The following is a 21,585-nucleotide window of genomic DNA, read 5'->3' as shown; positions in this document are numbered from 1 at the left end:
TTTGGTTATAGTCTTTTTCATAAACTTCTTCTTATATATAAAGTTCTCGTGTCACAGTTTTCGTTCTCATACTCCTCCGAAACGGCTTTACCGATTCTCATGAAATTTTGTTAGCGTATTGAGTAGGTCTGAGAATGGGCCAACATCTATTTTTCATCCCCCTAAATGTTAGGGGTAGTCCACCCCTATTTTTTTTTTATCTTAAGGCAAAACAACGTTTCCCTGGACAGCTAGTTATATATATATTTAAAAGCAACTGTCGGCTCTTCTAGTGTATTTAAAATATTGTGAAATAATTTGTGTTCAGTCATATACACTGTATATACGATGATCTCGATGGTCTATCGGTTAAATACACCGCTTTACTTCGGATGGTCGCGGGTTCGATTCCTTGCATAGTACAAACGTTAGTATATGATTATTTGTATCAGTCTGGGTGTTTTCTATGTATATTATGTATGTAATATATATCTAAGTATTTATATCAGTTGTCTAGGGCCCATAACTCGTGCATTCATTAACAATAATAATAATTTATTATCATATACTGTTTTAAATTTGACGCGATCATTATTTATACGTATAATTAGTAAAAATCACGGGATCTTACCACGTTTTATATTTATTTGCTGAGTTCCCGATATTTCGGTAGTGTTTCAATCACTATAATCACAGGTAAATAATGGTTGGTAGTATAATTTATTGTCACCAAATGTATAGTCATTTTCATAAACAATTTCATCGTTAGTATATAATAACAATTTTTGGGTCTGAAAGTTGTTTTTATATTGTTATGTTTTGAAATTATTGTGAAATAATTTGTGCTTTGTGTAAACCCTAACACGGAGTCTACATTTCATCTCACCAGACCATATCTACATCTAACCCGTATTAGTAATGTGATCGCTGTTGTATTTTCTTCCTGTTGATGTTGTGATGTTGTGTGATACTCAATCAACTCGCTATATGTTTATTTTATTCTACGCCATTTTGGGAATTTATCTGATGATTTTTTTTTACCTTTCAAAAATGTTTAGTCAAATACGCTGTAAAAACGACGGTCTAAATGGTCTATCGGTTAAGTACCCCGCTTTACTTCGGATGGTCGCGGGTTCGATTCCTTGCATAGTACAAACGCTAGTATATGATTGTTTGTATCAGTCTGGCGTTTTCTATGTATATTATGTATGTATTTACAAAGAATATATATCTAATTATTTATATCAGTTATCTAGTGCCCATAACACAAGCTCTGCTCACCGTGGGACTAGATGGCGCTGTGTTAATTGTCCAAGGTTATTTAATTATTTATTTAATATCAGTTGTCTTTTCACATAACACAAGCTCAGCTTGCTTGGGACTAGATTTATTTTCGCACGGTAAATAAAATCATCAGGCATATATACATATATCATTGTCGAATAGAATGCAATGCCATCGCTGTAATGATCAAATTTTTTTATACATCATCTGAAACAAGATTCTTTGTAAAAAAATATTGTTTTAAAAAATATTATTTTGGTTCCATTACGACGGTGAATTTTGCTATTTGCTTTTATGATTCGCTTGTAAAAGCTACAGCATATAAATGGATTGAAGAGGGTAACATTTTAACGCTTTGGGTGTTTAATATGAAACAATTGTCTACTATTGTAATATCGAATTTGATTGTATTTCCATAAAATTATCTTATAATCCTTTAAAATGTGAAAATTGTTTTTTTTAATGTTTTTTTTTCTTCTATTGATACCTTTTTATATAATATGATATAGTGCGTTATGATGGTTAACACACGCGGCGGAAATTCAGACCGAGCTCCAAGGCGAGGGCGTAATAAAGCCAAGCGTGTTAAATACGTATAACGCACGACGTTTTTAACACACTTGCGAGGAAAATAGAATAAAAAGCATGTTGTTCAATTTGGCAGTATCCCGCTGTTTTTTTAATAAAACGGCGGGAAAACTGCTCGGTACATACTGGCTGGCACCGCGGCGGTCAGTTCGAAATTTGAAAATAAAAATAGAAATTTCGTTCAAAATGTGTTCGAAATTTTTTAATGTTTAACTTTTTACTTCTATCGATACGATTTAGTATATTACGATATAAGTGCGTTATGATGTTTATTGTTATAACACACGCGGTGGAATTTCAGACCGAGCTCCAAGGCGAGGGCGTAATAAAGCCGAGTGTGTTAAATACGTATAACGTACGACGTTTTTAACACACTTGCGAGGAAAATAGACTAAAAACCATGTTGTTCAATTTGGCAGTTTCCCGAAGTTTATTTTTTTATAAAGCAGCGGGAATTCGGCTCTGTACATACTGGCTGGAACCACGGCGCGCGGCGGTCAGTTCGAAATTCGAAAATAAAAATAGAATTTTCTTTCGAAAAGTGTTCTAAATTTTGTAATATTTAACTTTTTACTTCTCGATACGTTTTAGTATATTACGATATAAGTGCGTTATGATGGTTAACACACGCGGCGGAAATTCAGACCGAGCTCCAAGGCGAGGGCGTAATAAAGCCGAGCGTGTTAAATACGTATAACGTACGTCGTTTTTAACACACTTGCGAGGAAAATAGACTAAAAACCATGTTGTTCAATTTGGCAGTATCCCGCTGTTTTTTTTAATAAAACGGCGGGAAAAAATAGCGGCGGTCAGTTCGAAATTTGAAAATAAAAATAGAAATTTCGTTCAAAATGTGTTCGAAATTTTTTAATGTTTAACTTTTTACTTCTATCGATACGATTTAGTATATTACGATATAAGTGCGTTATGATGTTTATTGTTATAACACACGCGGCGGAATTTCAGACCGAGCTCCAAGGCGAGGGCGTAATAAAGCCGAGTGTGTTAAATACGTATAACGTACGACGTTTTTCAACACACTTGCGAAGAAAATAGAATAAAAAGCATGTTGTTCAAATTGTTCAGTTTCCCGCCGTTTTTTTTTTTTAATAAAACGGCTGGAATGCGGCAAGTTGCCTACTGGCTGTCGCCGCACGGCGGTCGGTATCTCTCGTATATCGAAATCTATACCTCTATAGGTACATATAAATAAAATTGGAGTGTCTGTTTGTAATATTGAAATAAACGTTTTTTACTACATCCATATGAATATAAATTGTCTTGTCTGTCTGTCTGTTCCGGCTAATCTCTGAAATGGCTGGACCGATTTTGACGGGACTTTTTTTGACTGATAGTTGATGTAATAAGGAAGGAACTTAGGCTACTTTTATTTAAAAAGAAAACATTTTAGAAACATAAAGTTAAATTCCACGCGGACGAAGTCGCGGGAACAGCTAGTTTGAAAATAACAATAGTAAATAGTGCGTTTTGGAATATAAATACACTATTTGCGTTTACAACGCTCGCGTGTTTTATTACATGCTTTATCTAGAACCGGTGAAATTTCAATCAACTTTACGAGTAAGTGTGTTAAAAATTGTCTTACATTATTATTCCATTTTAAATCACAGGTACTTTGATAGTATTGGGTAATGAAGTGATTGTTCTAACAGAGTTCCATTGAATATTGTGTAGTCATTAACCTATATGTTATGACATTTTGGTTTAGTGTATTTGTTTGCATGTGGTATATCATATATAATAAATGTTTGCTTTAAGGTTTTTTTTTTATGTTTAACGTAGATAGTTATAGTTTTAAGATCTTTATATTATAAAATTATATTTCTGTTAAATTTTGTAAACATCTGTTCAATGATTTCAATTGTAAATAATGCAAATTTGTTACTTTAACACTTTTTTTAAGCGTATGGAATGGTAAGAATGATTTATTTAGACGACCTCAGTGGTCCAGCGGTCTAGTACACCGCTTTACGACCGATGGTCGCGGGTTCGATTCCTCGCACGGCACAAACATTTGTATTCATGAGTATGATTGTTTGTATCGGTCTGGGTGTTTTCTATATATAATATGTATGTATTTACGAAAAAAAATCTATGTATCACTTAATATTATATATTTGTATCAGTTATCTAGTACCCATAACACAAGCTTTAGCTAGCTTAACTTGGGTCTAGATGGCGCTGTGTGAATTGTCCTGAGATTATTATTATATTATTATTATTATTTGCGTGCAGGTGCTATACGACGGCAAGCTGTCCTCCGCTATAGTGTTCATGTATAACCCGGTCGCGACAGACGGACAGCTGTGCCTGCAGTCGGCGCCTAAGGGGAATGTCTCGTATTTCGTGCACACACCCCATGCGTTGATGCTCCAGGTAATTACGCCTTGTAGACTATGCGATCCTGGTACTCGTGGGAGCGATGTGATCCTGCTAAACGGACGTTATTAGTGAAAAAAAAAGTAAATGGACTAAATAATCAACTGGTGCTCTCAGAACTCAAAATAGAAATGTTTAGGACAAATCCACGAAAGAATAAAATAATAAGAAAAAAAATATTATATTTTAAAAAAATGCTTAAAAAATTATTGACTGTAAATACACTATTATATTGAAATTCAAATTCAAAATATCTTTATTCATGTAGGTCTATTACAGACTCTAATGATATGTCAAATCTACCGTCAGTTCGGAATGATTTCGAGATGAGAAGAACTGACAAGAAACTCAGCTCGTGTTTTTTTTAATGTTGTACCTATTTACAATAATACAGATTCATTTAAATTCAAATTTACGAGAACAGAGTGATCACCAGCATATGCTATTAAAAATATATATATATACTGTATAAGATTTTACGTAGATATACAGCGGACTTAAATTTCAAATTTCATTTTAGTCATAACAAACTGACAGATGTTCGGACACTCTTGTCTATTGTAAAATATGGAATGAGTCAGCCACGAAATTGCTACACTCTTTAAATAGAGTCTATGTATCTTTTAACCTTTTCAGGAGGTGAAAGCAGTCATAACACATTCAATACATAGTGCGTTAAATTCTATCGGCGGAGTGCAGGTTCTGTTCCCGCTCTTCGCTCAACTAGATCTGCCACATGACGCGCCAGCTTCAGATTCTAAACGGGATCCGATGCTTTGGTAAGATTGAAATAATATTCATAAAGAAGTGAAGTGGCTGAAAAGGCAAAGCATAGGGGTCTAGGCTCCGAATATGATTTTGTCCCATTCGGTGTCTCGACACCGCGCTAGGACGCTGGACCAAGGGTCTCGACCCTTGGTCCATGGTCCTAGCGCTATAAGACTTTTCAAAGAAATAACGAAAAGGTTAGTCGACATCACAGAAGACCGAAGAGCTGGCAGCTACCTTGGACAAAGAATTAGTCTAGCTATTCAAAGAGAGAACGCTGCCAGTATCTTCGGAACTTTGCCTAAAGGGACCCCTTTTAATAATATATTTTAGTCATTATATTATATTTTTTAAGCTTTTTAATTTTAGGTTCTTAGTTGTACAATTAAGTTATTTAGTTATATAAAATAATAATATTTTTATTGTATTAAGGATTTTTTTGGCATTTCAGATAATATTCAAAAACCTTTTACTGCAATTCTCATATGTCGCTTTGCTATATTGGTTTGTAAAAATGCGACTTTAGATAAGAACTTATCTTTTTATTAATGTGCTTCATTTGTTTTTAGAAGTTCTTACAGTAATTCACCGTCTTAAAATCACTAAAATACAGATGTTAGAACATAGAAATCATATAACTAACTTTAATATATTATATATTGTTTATATATTTTGACTGTATGGTACAAATAAAGTATTTTCTATCTGTCTATCTAACTTACAAGTCTGGAATGATGATATTATTAGGCCATAATGTTAATATCTACAATAAGGTTTTTTAATTATAATAATTTTAAATCTTATTGGTAACTCAATTGTGACTATACTGATGACTAAAATAGGGCCTAACTATATACGAAGATTACAAAGGATGTGTGCAATTTACATAAACAAAACTTTATCGCTGTTTCTAATTTAGCGGACAGTTTCCATATTATTTGACATTCCAGACTAGGATCTAAGTTTAAATGGAATTTCAACGCTATATTAATCCGATGTTGGAATTCAAATTTGCTAATCCAGTCTCAAATCCGTTCATCAATATTCTAAGTAGCTTCAGTCGCATTAGCCGGCTAAATGCACTTTCACTGTCGACTCGAAATCTCCCTTGAAACTCTGCGTCCATCCGAAAGTGGGTGAGTAATAGGAGCTATGAAGTAACTCCTCGCAACTCCTAATTGCCTAGTGTCGACTCCGTTTAACCGAAGTAGAGTTATTGGCGACATTTTGCGGGGCACATTTATAATCCACAGAGACACCGGATGAGTCCGTTATTAAATTATCATTCAGAACATTAAATTAATATTTATGAAGGTAAATCTAGTGAACTATATAATTTATGTTCTACAAATAGTAATCTACCTTTTTATCACAATAACAGTATCATTTATGCACAATGAGTATATTATACTTAGTTTATCTATCTATCTTAAAGAGTTTCTAGTTCTAATATTTATAGTAACATAAATTATGAGATAGTAATAGATATAAATGTATATATAACACAAATATCTGCCACGATTAGTCGTCGGTGACAGTTCAAAGAGTTCGCGTCGTCGACCCATGTCACACTCGGATAAATCTGGTTTAATACCGACTCACATCAAAGGTGATGTGGGATTAAATTTATGCACACGAATATGTTCTGATGTCACTTAATGAGACACCGCACCCGCCGCCCGACTTACAACTGAAACGTGATTTGGGAAGTCACTACACCGATTTCAAGATCATTGTATTGTTATATCCTTGAAACGAGACACGTCTAAGATTGACACAGTTGGGAAATATGTTCCTTTTATGCTAAGGCAATTTGTGGTTTAACATTGAAATTTCATTACGTCTGCAATCCTGTGTGTTGGATTAATAATACAACATATGCTTTTAATATATTTGGACTGTATTTTTATTTTTGATTTACAGGAGTACAGTGTGTATGGCTTGATAGTTAGAAACAGAAAGGGAGGAGTGACAGTTTGAATGAATCTTTTTTAAACTGTTAAGTGTTGCCATTACAAAACGAAAATATATACTACAAAATATTTATATTTATTTTAGGTTCAAATTGTCTTGAACACTGTGCAATCTGACAAAAATATTATTATGTCTTGTCTCCAACATTGGGTATTGAGGGTATTTTGTGGTAGATTAGGTTCTTATTTCGTTCTAATTTGTCTAGTAGTTTTTGATTACTAACTTACTGTTTATAACACATATTAGCTGACCCGCGCAACCTCGTCTGCGTTTCATTTCCCCACCTTTTGTAAAATTTTTCATTGCAGCTCCTATTACTCATAGCGTAATGTTATATAGCTTAAAGCGTTCCTCGAAAAATGGACTATCCAACACAAAACGAATTTTTCAATTCGAACTAGTAGTACCTGAGATTAGCGCGTTCTAACTAACAAACTCTTCAGCTTTATAATAATAGTAAAGTAATAAATTAAATTACGAAATATAAATTAATCTATACTAATATTGAAATAAATAAATAAACTTGCCAATATTTTGTAATCCGAACCAGAAATACCATCCCAATATAATGTCCGGTATATTCCAGTCTCGAATTTAATTTGTGGATAATCTCCGCATTTTTACGATTCGTCAACCTCGGCTAACAATACAGTTCATAATGTAATATTAAATTACTTCCGGATATAAATATTCATAAATATTTTGTTCCAGAAGAATAAATCTGTAGCTCCAATATTAGAACCTTCCAGTCTATTAAAAACATTGTATCGAACGTTATAAATTTAATAACTAAACTAGATAGTTCAAAATTGGATTTTATAATCTTGATTCAAAATTCTTTATCATATACTCGTTTAGAATATAGTGTTATGTATATATGTTTAGTATGATTCTCTATGTTTATATTTGACCATATATCATCATTGTTAACGTTAGTAATCTTACCATTATTTCTTCTAGCTCCAAACTACTCGGCTTCGTCTGCTCTTTAGTAGAGTCATGCAGCACAGTACAGCAACACATGCTGCAGTGTCGTGGTTTTCTGGTAATTTCGTACATGCTGCAGCGATGCAGCCGGGATCACCTCACTCCGGACACGTTAGCGTCATTTCTCCATTTGACGAAACATCTAGTAACATGCTGTTCTCCCAATTCCGATTTGTTACTCAAACAGGTATGTCTTTACTCTCAATAACACTTTAAACTTCAATATCATTTTTTTTTTGTCTATTTTACACATAGCAAGACAAGACGCTTTATCCAGATCAGATTTCCTTGTAATTTATATTCCTTCTAAAATTATTATCGTCCGTACAAAAGATGCGATTATGTAGACATCTTAATTAATATTTGTACATAATATCTCTATACAGTTGAGTGAATTTAATTTTGTGCCTATAAATTACTTTTTTATCTTCCAACTACAACGTGATATTAATGTTAAATCATGGATATTTCCATAATTACGAGATTTTAAAGTGAGCAAGAAAGGTATTACATGCCATAAATAACGAAGGAAATTGCTATTCTACAGAAATTTATTACGAGGTAGCAGTGTGAGGTCTTATTTCATGTTTATTTAGATTTTTCTTTCCCCAGCTGTGAGGCGGCAGCGTACAGGAATAGTTTAAAGAAGTTAATAAATTTTATCGTAACGAATACACGCTTTCTGAACAATAAATTTGCTTATGGGGGCGCGCAATATGTGAAAATTAATAAAACATTTTGTTGCATAAAATATCAGAACATTTAATGCACTATTTTATATCTTATATTATATGGAGATTTCTACTTTATGTGATAGTTTATCAAACTCATTATTATTTCATGTATTAAAATTAAGTCTCATATGCGGGTGTTGGTCGTTAGTTAATTTCATTTTCTCCAACTTTAGACTATATTTATTTTATTTTTTAGTTATCTTATCTGGTATAGGGATTTTAATGCTATCTATTTTATATTACACGTTTATTTTAAACTTGTGTACCTATTTAGGAGCCATTTCATATCTGGTAGGATGGGTATTGTAGTTATTGGCATAATATGATCAGTATCGAAATGGTTCCTAATCCCATCAATATCCAATACTCTGGAAAATTTGTACTTACTATTTCTAGTCCTCGTCCTTTGTGTTCATGTCTTGCTTCTTCTTGATTATATTGCTTGGTAATATATAAAAGATCACAGTTATTATCAACACCTTATATATATATTGCTATTGCAAAACCTTCACTATTATCTAAGCCTATACGATTATATGCATTGAATCGAGAAGAAGGACGATAGATATTCGCACGTCAACTGAATTGATACATGTACCGTGTACCTACCCACCTATATCGTCAAGTTTCGTTCGATGGTTGTTAGCGCATGCTCCTCTTGCTTCCACCTCGTCTGTTTGTTCTTATACAAAACTGTTCTGCACTATAATTACTATTATTATATAAACACACTTCAAAACAGCAATACCCTGATCGTTGCCATCTAATCTTTATGTTCCTTGTTTCTTTATATCTTTAATGTCAAATAATCACAACTATTGTGATCATCGGATATTTGATATTTAATTTTAATTTAATGATAAAAATTATTCTTTGCAAGTATCCTTTTATTTTGATGCTGAATAAGTTTGTTTATATCCCACTAAGTTTTTAATTCACAAATGTTCGTACCTTCAATTACTTAACCGAGTACATACTTTAAAACTGTTTAGATAAAAGCTATTTTAAAATGATTGCTTTTATTGACTTGAAGGTGAAATTTGTGATTTGAACTGAATTTCAGAGTAGCCTACCTTTACACTTTACACGCCCTTTGATTATGAATAATGAATTTTCACGAAGAATTCCAAACTCCTACCGATAGTCAAAGTTTCTCGAAATATTAGTAGGTACTATAATAATTTTTAATTCAACGGCATCATATTTCGCAGTGAAACTTGACTATTGTTACGGAGATATCACTGCAGTTATATGGTGACCCGTGCTTAAGGAATTTAAACAATAGATTTCTTCACATGCAGTTTAGTTCATTAGGTCCAAAGGAGTCATAATTATATTGCACAATTTTAGTACACGCAATGGAATTGGTATAAAGTGAACATATATTTTAAAGTCTACACTAGCTTCTTTACACCTTAGTGCTTTATGCTTAGCCACCACAATATTTGGGGCTATTTCGTCATTTATATCATAATTGAGATTTACTACTTAAATATAAGTTATTCTTGTACAGAAAAATCTGTAAATATTAAAAATGTGTATTTTTTAGAGCGTTAAATAATAAGTATTTAAAAATTATTAAGTCTCTGATGAGATAGTAATTAGATCAAATGCCACAATGCTTAAAATTAATTAAAAAGATTGTTCAATGTCAACTTTAGAACGCAATACCTACACTTTTGCAGTAAAAGTAATAAAATTAGCCGAATCTAGATTATAAGAGACTAATGAAGACACAGCAGAACCTCCCACAAGCAAGAGAGCACTACGCTATCAACCATCGGACAGTAAAAAGTCTATGCTAATCGCAGTCCTTCTGCCAATCTTTCCTCACCTGGCAGCTGCTGGACCACATACTGTTCAATCCTGCTCTGTGGATACACACGCCGGCGGCCGTGCAGGCCAGACTCTACTGCTACTTGGCGACAGATTTCCTCGCAGACGCCCACATATACGGCAGCGTGAGGAGAGTCAGCACAGTCCTGCAGACGGTGCACACTTTGAAATTCTACTATTGGGTTGCCAATCCCAGGACTAAAAGTGGAATCACGCCCAAAGGACTAGGTAAGACCTGTTAATTTATTATTAACACCAGGCAAGTATGAATCATGGATGTTAGAAAAAGATTTACTAGAAGCTAAGGTATTTATTATAATGAGGTAGTTAATATTATCATTATATTAATTCGTGAAGCCAAAACTTTGTACTCATTTTCACGAAAATTGCGCGAACGGAGTAGTATAAATTTTTGTACACTTATAGTTTTTACAAAGAAAGAGTGCAAAAAGTAATATTGTTTTAAAATTATACATAAAAATTATATTAAATCAATAAAAAAATACACCAACTAATAATATTCGAACTTGTAATTTTAATTAATTATGATTTCTACCCGAAATTATTGTACTCTACCATACACAACGAAATGGGTTATGTTTCCGCGTAAATGTAACTGTCAGACATTTTGATATATTTAAACTATAGTCTATTTACTTTACTACATACAACTATGTACTATATAAGCGAATCAACATCATTATTATTAAAGTATAAAACAAAGTAGCTGTCGCTGTCTGTCCGTTCCTAATGCTTAAATCTTTAAAACTACGCAACGGCTTTTGAAGCGGTTTTTTTTTTATAGATAGAGTGATTCAAGAGGAAGATTCATATGTATAATACATGTACAATGCCGGGGTGATTAGCTAGTTTTATATAACCTAAACTTAAATACCATAAACATTATTATGAACATCAGTCCATAGATAATAATTACCCTAATTTACATAAAGATGAAATTACAAGAAAAAGTCAAATTTACTTAGTAATAAAAACGCTGTAACTAATTGTCGAATGATTTGTAGCCAGCCAGTAGCGATATTACCCGCTAAACGACGGTATTGTCATTACCGTCGTTTAAATTGGTTCCACCGCGCTCCGGCCCCGAATTTATCTCTGTCAAATGCAAACTGAGATCTTATGATACTACCGTCATTATCTCTTGAATTATTTGTTCTCTGCAACCGAGTTATTCGTGGCTATACAGGAATATCATTTTCTATATTTGGGATTGCTTAAATGACAAACGTGCATGGCAGTTGTTCATGTACGAGATTTTCGTTTAATGTTAAACATAGATATCTATATAAGCATGCAATGTAAATAAACAGGATTAATAAAAGATATTCAGTTTAGTTTCTAGCCAGTTCTCAATTGAATTTGTATACTGAACTGGACGGTAGGGGAAAAATATTAATACAAAAAACTTGACGTTCATAAGCGGTTAAAATGTCCTACATAAATCAATGATTTTTTATTCTAAATTTAATTATTTTTTATACTGCTATGGCAAACAAGCATACGGCCCATCTGATGGTAAATGGTTACCGTAGCCAATAAAGTTATGGTGAATATATTTTTTTTTATTTACAGAAGGACCGCGACCCGCACACAAGGATATCCTCACGATCCGGGCGTACATCTTACTGTTCTTGAAGCAGTTGATCATGATCGGGAACGGCGTAAAGGAGGACGAGCTGCAATCATTACTCAACTATCTGACTACTATGCATGAGGTATATTTTCATTTGTTCACAACATTTACTATATACCGTTTTTAAAACGTGTGCACTAGTTTTTATTTTCATATTGATACTAGTATTTTATATTATTGGTACATCTCCTCATTCTCTTCAATGACGACCTCGGTGGTCTAGCGGTCTAGCGCACCGCTTTACGCCCGATAGTCGCGGGTTCGATTCCTCGCACGGCACAAACATTTGTATTCATGAGTATCGAACTTGTGACCATCGCAAGTAAAATGACCTAAATCGCTAGATCAGTGAGGCCGACTAATTGTGTTTAATAATCTTTTTTATTTTTGTTTTTTTTTATTATTGCTTCTGTATGTGGAATAAACATATTTTCTTTTTTACTTCAAATTTATTTTTGTTTCAGGATGAAAATCTGCATGACGTTTTACAAATGCTGATATCTCTTATGTCGGAGCACCCCAGCTCCATGGTGCCAGCCTTCGATGCCAAAGTGAGATATAATTTAATTATTAATGTATAATATAACTGTCATACAAAAATAGCATTTAATTAATTGTTTTTCTGCATTAAAACATTTCTTATTTTATTAATATTATAAACGCGAAAGTCTGTGAGTAGGGATGGATGTTTGTTACTCTTTCACGCAGAAACTACTGAACGGTTTTTGATGAAACTTTACAGTAATATAGCTTATACGTCAGTCAAATATATCAAAATTCAAATATATCATATATAAAATTCATGTCACAGTTTTCGTTCCATTTTAGCCGCTTATGAACGTCATTCTCAGAAATTTTTACATTATAAATGTTAGATTCCAGCTAAATTTTATTTTTTTTAGTTTTTAGAGAACAACGTAGCCGGACACAAATAGACTATAAATTTCATGACAAAAAATGTAATTAATTATTCTTGATATATTTTTTGATACACGCGGACATGTTCGGTATATAATCTACATATTGAAAAAAATCGCTGTCTGTCTGTCTGTCCCTAATGCTTAAATCTTTAAAACTAAACGGATTTTGGAGCGGTTTTTTTAAATAGATAGATGATTTTATAGGAAGGTTTATATATATAATACATGTACACCCGTGCGAAGCCGGGGCGAGTATCTACTATAAGATAAAAGATAGATATGCAGATATTTCATTAAGATCTACTTAGCCAATTATAGACCAGTCATGAAAATGTGACAAACATACAGACATTTCTCGCTTTTATAATGTTAGTATGGATAATTACTACTAGGAATGCAGAACAGAACAGAGTTTGAATCTAAATATTGACAGTGTCTCATTTACAAACAGGGCGGGGTGCGGACTATTTTCAAGTTGCTTTCATCTGAAAGTCAACTAATAAGACTCCAGGCGTTGAAACTACTCGGTTTCTTCTTGAGCAGAAGTACACACAAGTAAGTGAAATATTATGTAAACAGAAAATCAAATTAATTTATATGTACCACGTATTTATATTTAAAGAAGATATATTTAAAGATTACACAAAAATATAGAGTATCTGTTAGTACTAATAATAACAATGGACAATTCACACAGCGCCATCTAGTCTCAAACTAAGCTGAACTTTGAAGACTTTCACGTCTTTTGCATGTATGAGTATGTTATAGAAGATCGGTCGGTTTTTTGCCGGAAAATTAGATTTTGTTTAATACGAAACAAGCACAGAAAAATCATAACAATATTTTTTGGTAATTGAACGGTCTGCTGCGGTTCTGCCGACTGTTAAGATTATCATAGGTAATGAAAGAGGAGAACTTGTTTGATCATAAAATATAATTAGTAAAATTCCTATACTGTCATGTAGTTCGTCTTTGTATCTGTCGTATTCATGTCTCCTATATTGGTCTGTCCGTCTGTCTGTTATGTCTTATAAGCGGCAGCAAGCAGTCTTGTCAAGAGAGGCCGCAACAGAAATTTTACTAAAATTGTTTGACCACCAGCATATACTACTGCAAAATCAAATAGGCTAATTAGTGTTCGTAACCCGAACAGACCAGTCCCCACAAGCAGCACCCATTCACGAGTATGACGGATGAGTCAGAGCATGAGCATGAGGGACCCGGCCCGCCACGCCCCCAAAATTTTACAGCGAGCATGGCTGTTTCAAGTTACTCCACTCCACTTATAGTATTTACAGCATAGGCTGTAACAATTTACCTTCAAATTCAAATTCAAATTCAAAAATCATTTATTCATGTAGGACATTTTAGCCGCTTATGAACGTCAAATTTTTACATTATAATTTTATTTTTTTCCCTACCGTCCAGTTCGGTATATAGATCCAATTGAGAAGAACTGGCAAGAAACTCAATTGAATTACTTTTTTTTTAAAGCCAGTTTATTTACAATGTATATTTATATAGGTGTCTATGTCTAACATTAAATGAAAATTCAGTGCATGAACAACTATTGCCATGCACACTCGTCATTCAAGTAATCGTTTAGTGAGTAATAGGCTTTGCTCAGTAAATATGATTTAACAGATGTTTTGAATTTATTTAAGGGTAATTCCAACATATCCTTTGGTATCTTATTGTAAATTTTTATACCTATTCCCATAAAAGACCTATTAACTTTTTCTAAACGATACTTGGGGACAGCAAGTTTGTCTTTAAATCTTGTATTAATATTATGAATATTGCTGTTTTTTGGAAATAAGTCAAGATTTTTATGAACATATAGGATATTTGAATATATAAATTGAGAAGCAACGGTGAGAATATTTGCCTCTTTGAATTTCTCTCTTAATGAGTCACGACTCTTCATACAGTAGATCGCTCGAACGGCACGTTTTTGTAATATGATTATCCTTTCATTATTTCATATGATTATTCCTTCATTACATTACACAGTTTTCCTCCATTACAATATAGTATAAAATAGATTCTTCTCGTGTACGTTGCAGACGCAAGTACGACGTGATGTCGCCGCATAACCTGTACACGTTGCTGGCGACGCGGCTGGGAGCGAGCGGCGAGGGGCTCGCGCTGCCTGTCTACAACGCACTGTACGAGCTGCTCACGGAGCATGTCGGACAGCAGATACTCTACACCAGCCACCCCGAGCCGCAGCCGCACTTCCGCCTCGAGAACCCAAGTAACGTCACCAACATAACTCCCATTATAGTACTCTACACCAGCCACCCCGAGCCGCAGCCGCACTTCCGCCTCGAGAACCCAAGTAACGTCACCAACATAACTCCCATTATAGTACTCTACACCAGCCACCCCGAGCCGCAGCCGCACTTCCGCCTCGAGAACCCAAGTGACGTCACCAACATAACTCCCATTATAGTACTCTACACCAGCCACCCCGAGCCGCAGCCGCACTTCCGCCTCGAGAACCCAAGTAACGTCACCAACATAACTCCCATTATAGTACTCTACACCAGCCACCCCGAGCCGCAGCCGCACTTCCGCCTCGAGAACCCAAGTAACGTCACCAACATAACTCCCATTATAGTACTCTACACCAGCCACCCCGAGCCGCAGCCGCACTTCCGCCTCGAGAACCCAAGTGACGTCACCAACATAACTCCCATTATAGTACTCTACACCAGCCACCCCGAGCCGCAGCCGCACTTCCGCCTCGAGAACCCAAGTAACGCACCCAACATCATTTCTTTTTTTATTTCCACAGACAGCGATTCTTATCCTATTTAATTTTGTTTATGCGTATTAGTTTAAATACATTTTTTATTTTAATATTCTACTATGGCTTTCACTATACCTACATTAGGTGCACTATATTACACTTAAAATCAAATTTGACTGGACTTTCACTTGCAAATAGCTAAATCTATAAAAAGTTACTTAGGCTATCTTTATTTCTGAAATATATATATATAGAACTAAAAGAACACGCGGATGAAGCCGCGCGTAGAGTTAGTCAGAAGTATAAATTGACACGCAAAAATTTTTTGGTATCAACCAAATATGAATTCACGACATCACGATCACGACGCTTATTCAAGAACTGATTGAAACCTTTTGTGTTCACAGTGATATTAAAAGTGGTGGCGACACTGATCCGTCAGTCGAAGCAGACGGAACAGCTGCTGGAGGTGAAGAAGCTGTTCCTCTCCGACATGACGCTACTGTGCAGCAACAACAGGGAGAACAGGCGGACCGTGCTGCAGATGAGTGTCTGGCAGGTGAGGGTTCTACAACTGTCATTCCTATAGTTAAGTTTGTATTATATTTAATCGTGTATAATTAGGTGTTGGTTTACGGAAGTCTACTTCACTGCTTAATGGATTTATATTATTTTGTTTAATTCTGCTACAATTAGCATGTGTGAGATCACAAATATTCAGTGCGGAAACTTGATTACCGTTATGACTTTTCTAATGGTGTTTAAATTCAGATTCATTCCGTTATTAACTCTAGATCCATATTGCAGCTCACGAGCCGCGTGTTACTCATCCCTGCTTTATTTATTTATTGAAACTTTAATGCACAAATACAATATATAAATGTACATATGGCGAACTTAACACCTAAGGGCGTTCTCTACCAGTCAACCATAAGTTTTAGAACATTCTTTTTAACTCCGACACTCCTTATTATCTAAAACACTGTTTCACATTTCTCAGTGAGAACAACAGCCACTCCTCGCGTAGTATTAGCCATCTTCGTCTCTGATTCCACTTCCTTCTGTTCTGAATCCTTTTCTGTCCAGGCCATTAAGTTGTTGAATTCATCACATAACCTTCTGCATTCATCAATGATTACCTTTAGCAAAATCATTTAACTTCTTGTAACTTCATTTAGGTTTTCGACTATTTTATCCTTTTCTATAGTATAGACAGAGTTAGTTGTTACTTTAAGTCTATTTTCAATTTACATAAACATTATATTTAGCTGGTATTCCTTCTTATTGTTTTACAGGAATGGTTAATAGCGATGGCGTATATCCACCCTAAGAGCGCGGAGGAGCAAAAGATTTCAGACATGGTCTATTCCCTGTTCCGTATGCTGCTGCACCATGCCATCAAGCACGAGTACGGCGGCTGGCGCGTTTGGGTCGACACTCTCGCTATCGTACATTCCAAGGTATTATTATTTATTTATGTAAACGATATTAGCTGACGGGCTACCAGTTTGGAAGTAGCCACTCATGATAACAAGACATAATTTGTTAGCACCTATGTGGTAAATATGATTAAAAATATATGTAATATTAAAAAATAAATGTTAATTAACATAAGTATATTTTCGAAGGTGTCATACGAAGAGTTCAAGCTGCAATTCGCGCAAATGTACGAACACTACGAGCAGCGGCGCGCGGACAACATCACGGACCCGGCGGAGCGGCAGCAGCGGCCCATCTCCACGATCTCAGGCTGGGAGCGACCCCCGCGCCGCCCGGCCGACCCCACCGACCCGGCCGACCCCGCCGACCCCGCGGACCCCGCCGACTGCACTTGCGACGCGCGGCCGACGCCCGTCCTCTACAGCCAGGTCTGCAAGGTGCACAGCCCCGCCAAACAGGCCGGAACTACCCAAGTGCCTCCGGTCGACGGTTGTGATAGTGTTACGTGTACAAATAGTGAAGTGGAACACGCGGTCGACGAGGACGCGTCCGTTACGGAAGATAAGTTGCTCAATCCCGATAACGAACTAGTGCGATCTATTATTAACGAAACGAACCTACTAGAGAGCTCCGAGTCCGGAATCGGAACGGTAGAGAATTCTGAAACGGTAGAAAAGCATCTGACGCGACAAGGTAGTCTCGATTACATTCCCGTGAGAGACGTGGGAGACGGCGTCTCGAAAGATGACAACACCGACAAGAGCGAAGGTATCCCTTCGAGTTTGTCCGCTAGCGAAACCGCGAGTCCCGAGAGAGTCGCAGAATTAAACGTTACCACTGAAAGAGAATCGGAACTGTCCGATCCATCCGAGTTATACTTGACTCCGAGTGAAGCTACTAGTCCTAAGAAAACACAAGATAAGACTGAAATAAATGTTCCCGATGAGGTCGAAAACGACGATCCGAAGCACATCGCGATAAATATTGTGAACGATGTACTGACAATCGCTTTAGAAACTGTAAGATTAAAAACCGACGACGATACGGATTCCGGAGCTATTTCTGGTGGATTACATTCCGAAGGCAATACACCCAACGGTAGAGATGACTTTGAGCAGGAGATAGAAGAAATAATTGACGAGCGACAAACGGCTGAATTGATAGCAAATGATATTATTAATGATGTTATTTCTTCAGTTTTAACGAAATGCGAGGAAAGAGATGAAACAGTGACCAGTACGACAGACGACAATAGTCCACAGAGAGTAATACCGTCTGATCATCCACACGAGGGCAACGTATTACCTCTTGATGGAGAGTTTTTAGTAAATTCAAGGCAAGACGAGACAGATCAATTAGAGACCGATATAAGTAGCAATGTAAATGAAGAAAATGTAAAAAATGATAGCCAAAGAGTAGACATACCAGTATCAGAAGAGCAGAAGACTCCTGATATCCCTCCCATTTCGACTATCAGTGAGAATATCTCATTAGCTAATAATATAGAACAAGAGGATGAAGAAGAAAGAAATCGTGAAATTGAAAGAGAGAAAAGACGTGTCAGTTTACCTGGCGATAACGAAATGAAACAGGATAGCAGTAGAAGTGATGGTGTAGCTACACAAGGTACCAACACGTCAGCATCGCCAAAGAGGCCACGAAGTGCGTCTACTAGCACGCAAGTGGACTCGAATCATTTTGGTAAATATACGTTTTTGTCGAAAGTAAATTACAATTGTTTTTAATTATCTAAATAATTAATAATCTCTTGCAGAGACTAAGCGTCCGTCAACTTGCACGCGGCCTATGTTCTCTCCGGGTCCGACGAGACCGCCATTTCGTATTCCGGAATTTCGTTGGTCTTACATACATCAGAGATTGCTTTCTGATGTATTGTTCTCTCTCGAAACTGATATACAGGTATATATTGCGAATAAATTATAATTGGTATATATATATTGTATCATTTTGCAATTAAAGTGTTGTGGTAACGTTACACTGAGTCGACCTAAAATTTTAAAGTTTTTATTTATTAGTTATTTTTTATTTATTACACAATATTGCACCTTTAAAAATAATATTTAAATATGAAAATATAATTTAATAATATAAGAACAGGATGTACCTACATACTACTCTTTCAGACAACTATTACTTACACATAAATGTATCAATACCATTATCTATAAGTAATCACAATAAACCTAAAGATACGCGCGGCAGTAGGTTCGACGCCAGGAGCGTCGAATTTAAAATTTGTTTAGCTATATGTGTTGAATGAATACTTATTCATTCATTCATAATTTAAAAACTACGCTCTTGTCTTTGGAGCTTTTGCCACTTTCCGCGATCTTCCATCATCTAAATATATATAACTCAAAGTTGACTGACATAAGTGATCTATCAACGCACAGCCCAAACCACTGGACGGATCTGGCTGAAATTTGGCATACAGGTAGATGTTATGACGTAGGCATCCGCTGAGAAAGGATTTTGATAAATTCCACCCCTAAGGGGATAAATTAACACAGGCGAAGCCGCGGCCAAAAGCTAGTGCTCTTTAAATGTTTTATTTTTTCCTCAATAATAATTTTAATACAACAATCGTACCGTATCAAGTGTCCTAACATATTTCCTCGTCTGTTTTCTATTGTATTATATATCTGCCTTTTTTCTTTTACACTGTGTAGTACTTCTTCGTTTCTTACTTTATCTTTCCATTCTTCTCCATCCTCTAACATTACATTTCAAAAGCCTCCAGTTTGTCCCTCAATATTACCGACTCTCTGACTATCCAATCTGTCATTGCTGTCGTAACTCCACGTTTTAGTAATAGCATATTTCTAATAACCAACATCACTAAATAGAAGTATTATATATTTTCCAGGTGTGGAGAAGTCATTCGACGAAGTCAGTGATCGACTTTGTGAACAGTAGCGAGAATGCGATATTCGTTGTCAACACGGTGCATCTCATTAGTCAACTGGCGGATAATCTGATTATCGCGTGCGGTGGATTATTACCTCTACTTGCGTCAGCTACCTCGCCTAATGTACGTATTATATATATAATATTTTGTAGAATAGAATAGAAAAGAATAGAAAATCATTTATTCAAATAAACTTACATTGAAGCACTTTTGAATAGTCATAACATTTTTTTTTTTAATCTACCGCTCATTCGGAATGCTGTCTCATCACAAGAAGAACAAGCAAGAAACTTGTGTGTTGCTCTTTTAAACAATTTATTCTTACTTACAATTTAAGTTTAAGTGTGTGAATACAAACCACCGATTAGCACTAATTCAATTAAATACTCAAAAAGAAAAAAATATTGAATACATAACCAACTGGTTAAACAATTAATAAGAGGAAATCAGTCATAGTGATTAGAGCAGACCAGTCCCTACAAGCAGCAACCGTTCACGAGTATGACGGATGAGCCAGCCATCACTGCGCTCGACCATATTTTAGTTGTAATTGTTATAGTTATCACCTCACCACTGTAGCGTGTTATATGGTGTAATGAGGTGTCACTACATCTTAATCTTATATCTTATATATAAAATTCTCGTGTCACAGTTTTCGTTCCCATACTCCTCCGAAACGGCTTGACCGATTCTCATGAAATTTTGAGAGCGTATTGAGTAGATCTGAGGATCGGCCAACATCTATTTTACATACCCCTAAATGTTAGGGGTAGTCCACCCCTACTTTTTTTTTATTTTAAGGCAAAACAACGTTTGCCGAGACAGCTAGTAATAATGTAATATAATAATATTATAAACGCGAAAGTTTGTAAGTATTGATGTTTCTCTTTTCTCTAATTTCTGTTTCACGCAAAAACTACTGAACGGATTTCGATGAAACTTTACACCTATATAGCTTATGCATCATGCATATATTAGAGTATCTAATTAGTAAGTATTCCAGTGAAATAATTGTACTATTTATTGTACATTAGTAAGTTTATTTGTTAGTGTGCTACATGGCTTATTGGTAACGCGTACATTCCGCAAGGAGCCGGGATATGGACTGTTTACACTAAACTTAAATCTGTGATCGCGATAAAGTTCAAACTTGTGGCGGCGTGATGGGCCGGGTCAATGTGTTCCCTCTAATATGGTTGAGTGCAATGCTTGCTCTTACTGCCATCATACTCGTGACCGGGTGCTGCTTGTGGGGACTGGTCTGTTCGGGTTAGGAACACTGATTAGACTATTTGCTTTTGCAATAGCATATGTTGGACAAAACTCTATCCTCCTAA

At 35.4% G+C, this 21,585-nt stretch overlaps 1 protein-coding gene across 1 annotated transcript in view; it reads left to right on the top strand.

The window, feature by feature from the left end:
- The window catches only part of LOC131845205 (neurobeachin), a 508,146-nt gene that overhangs the window by 463,981 nt on the left and 22,580 nt on the right, over positions 1-21,585 (top strand). Inside the window, exons 11-23 of the mRNA XM_059194246.1 lie at positions 4,108-4,248; positions 4,888-5,030; positions 7,954-8,167; positions 10,556-10,778; positions 12,144-12,286; positions 12,669-12,755; positions 13,576-13,679; positions 15,191-15,381; positions 16,287-16,438; positions 17,175-17,339; positions 17,508-19,020; positions 19,094-19,239; positions 20,207-20,371. Coding sequence (XP_059050229.1) covers positions 4,108-4,248; positions 4,888-5,030; positions 7,954-8,167; positions 10,556-10,778; positions 12,144-12,286; positions 12,669-12,755; positions 13,576-13,679; positions 15,191-15,381; positions 16,287-16,438; positions 17,175-17,339; positions 17,508-19,020; positions 19,094-19,239; positions 20,207-20,371 — 3,387 coding nt within the window. The remainder of the gene's footprint in view (positions 1-4,107; positions 4,249-4,887; positions 5,031-7,953; positions 8,168-10,555; positions 10,779-12,143; positions 12,287-12,668; positions 12,756-13,575; positions 13,680-15,190; positions 15,382-16,286; positions 16,439-17,174; positions 17,340-17,507; positions 19,021-19,093; positions 19,240-20,206; positions 20,372-21,585) is intronic.

The sequence above is a fragment of the Achroia grisella genome, unplaced genomic scaffold (genome assembly GCF_030625045.1).
Source record: "Achroia grisella isolate CSIRO2021 unplaced genomic scaffold, CSIRO_AGI_Agris_v1 utg460, whole genome shotgun sequence".
Taxonomy (NCBI): domain Eukaryota; kingdom Metazoa; phylum Arthropoda; class Insecta; order Lepidoptera; family Pyralidae; genus Achroia; species Achroia grisella.
This window is presented reverse-complemented; position numbering and strand designations above follow the sequence as displayed.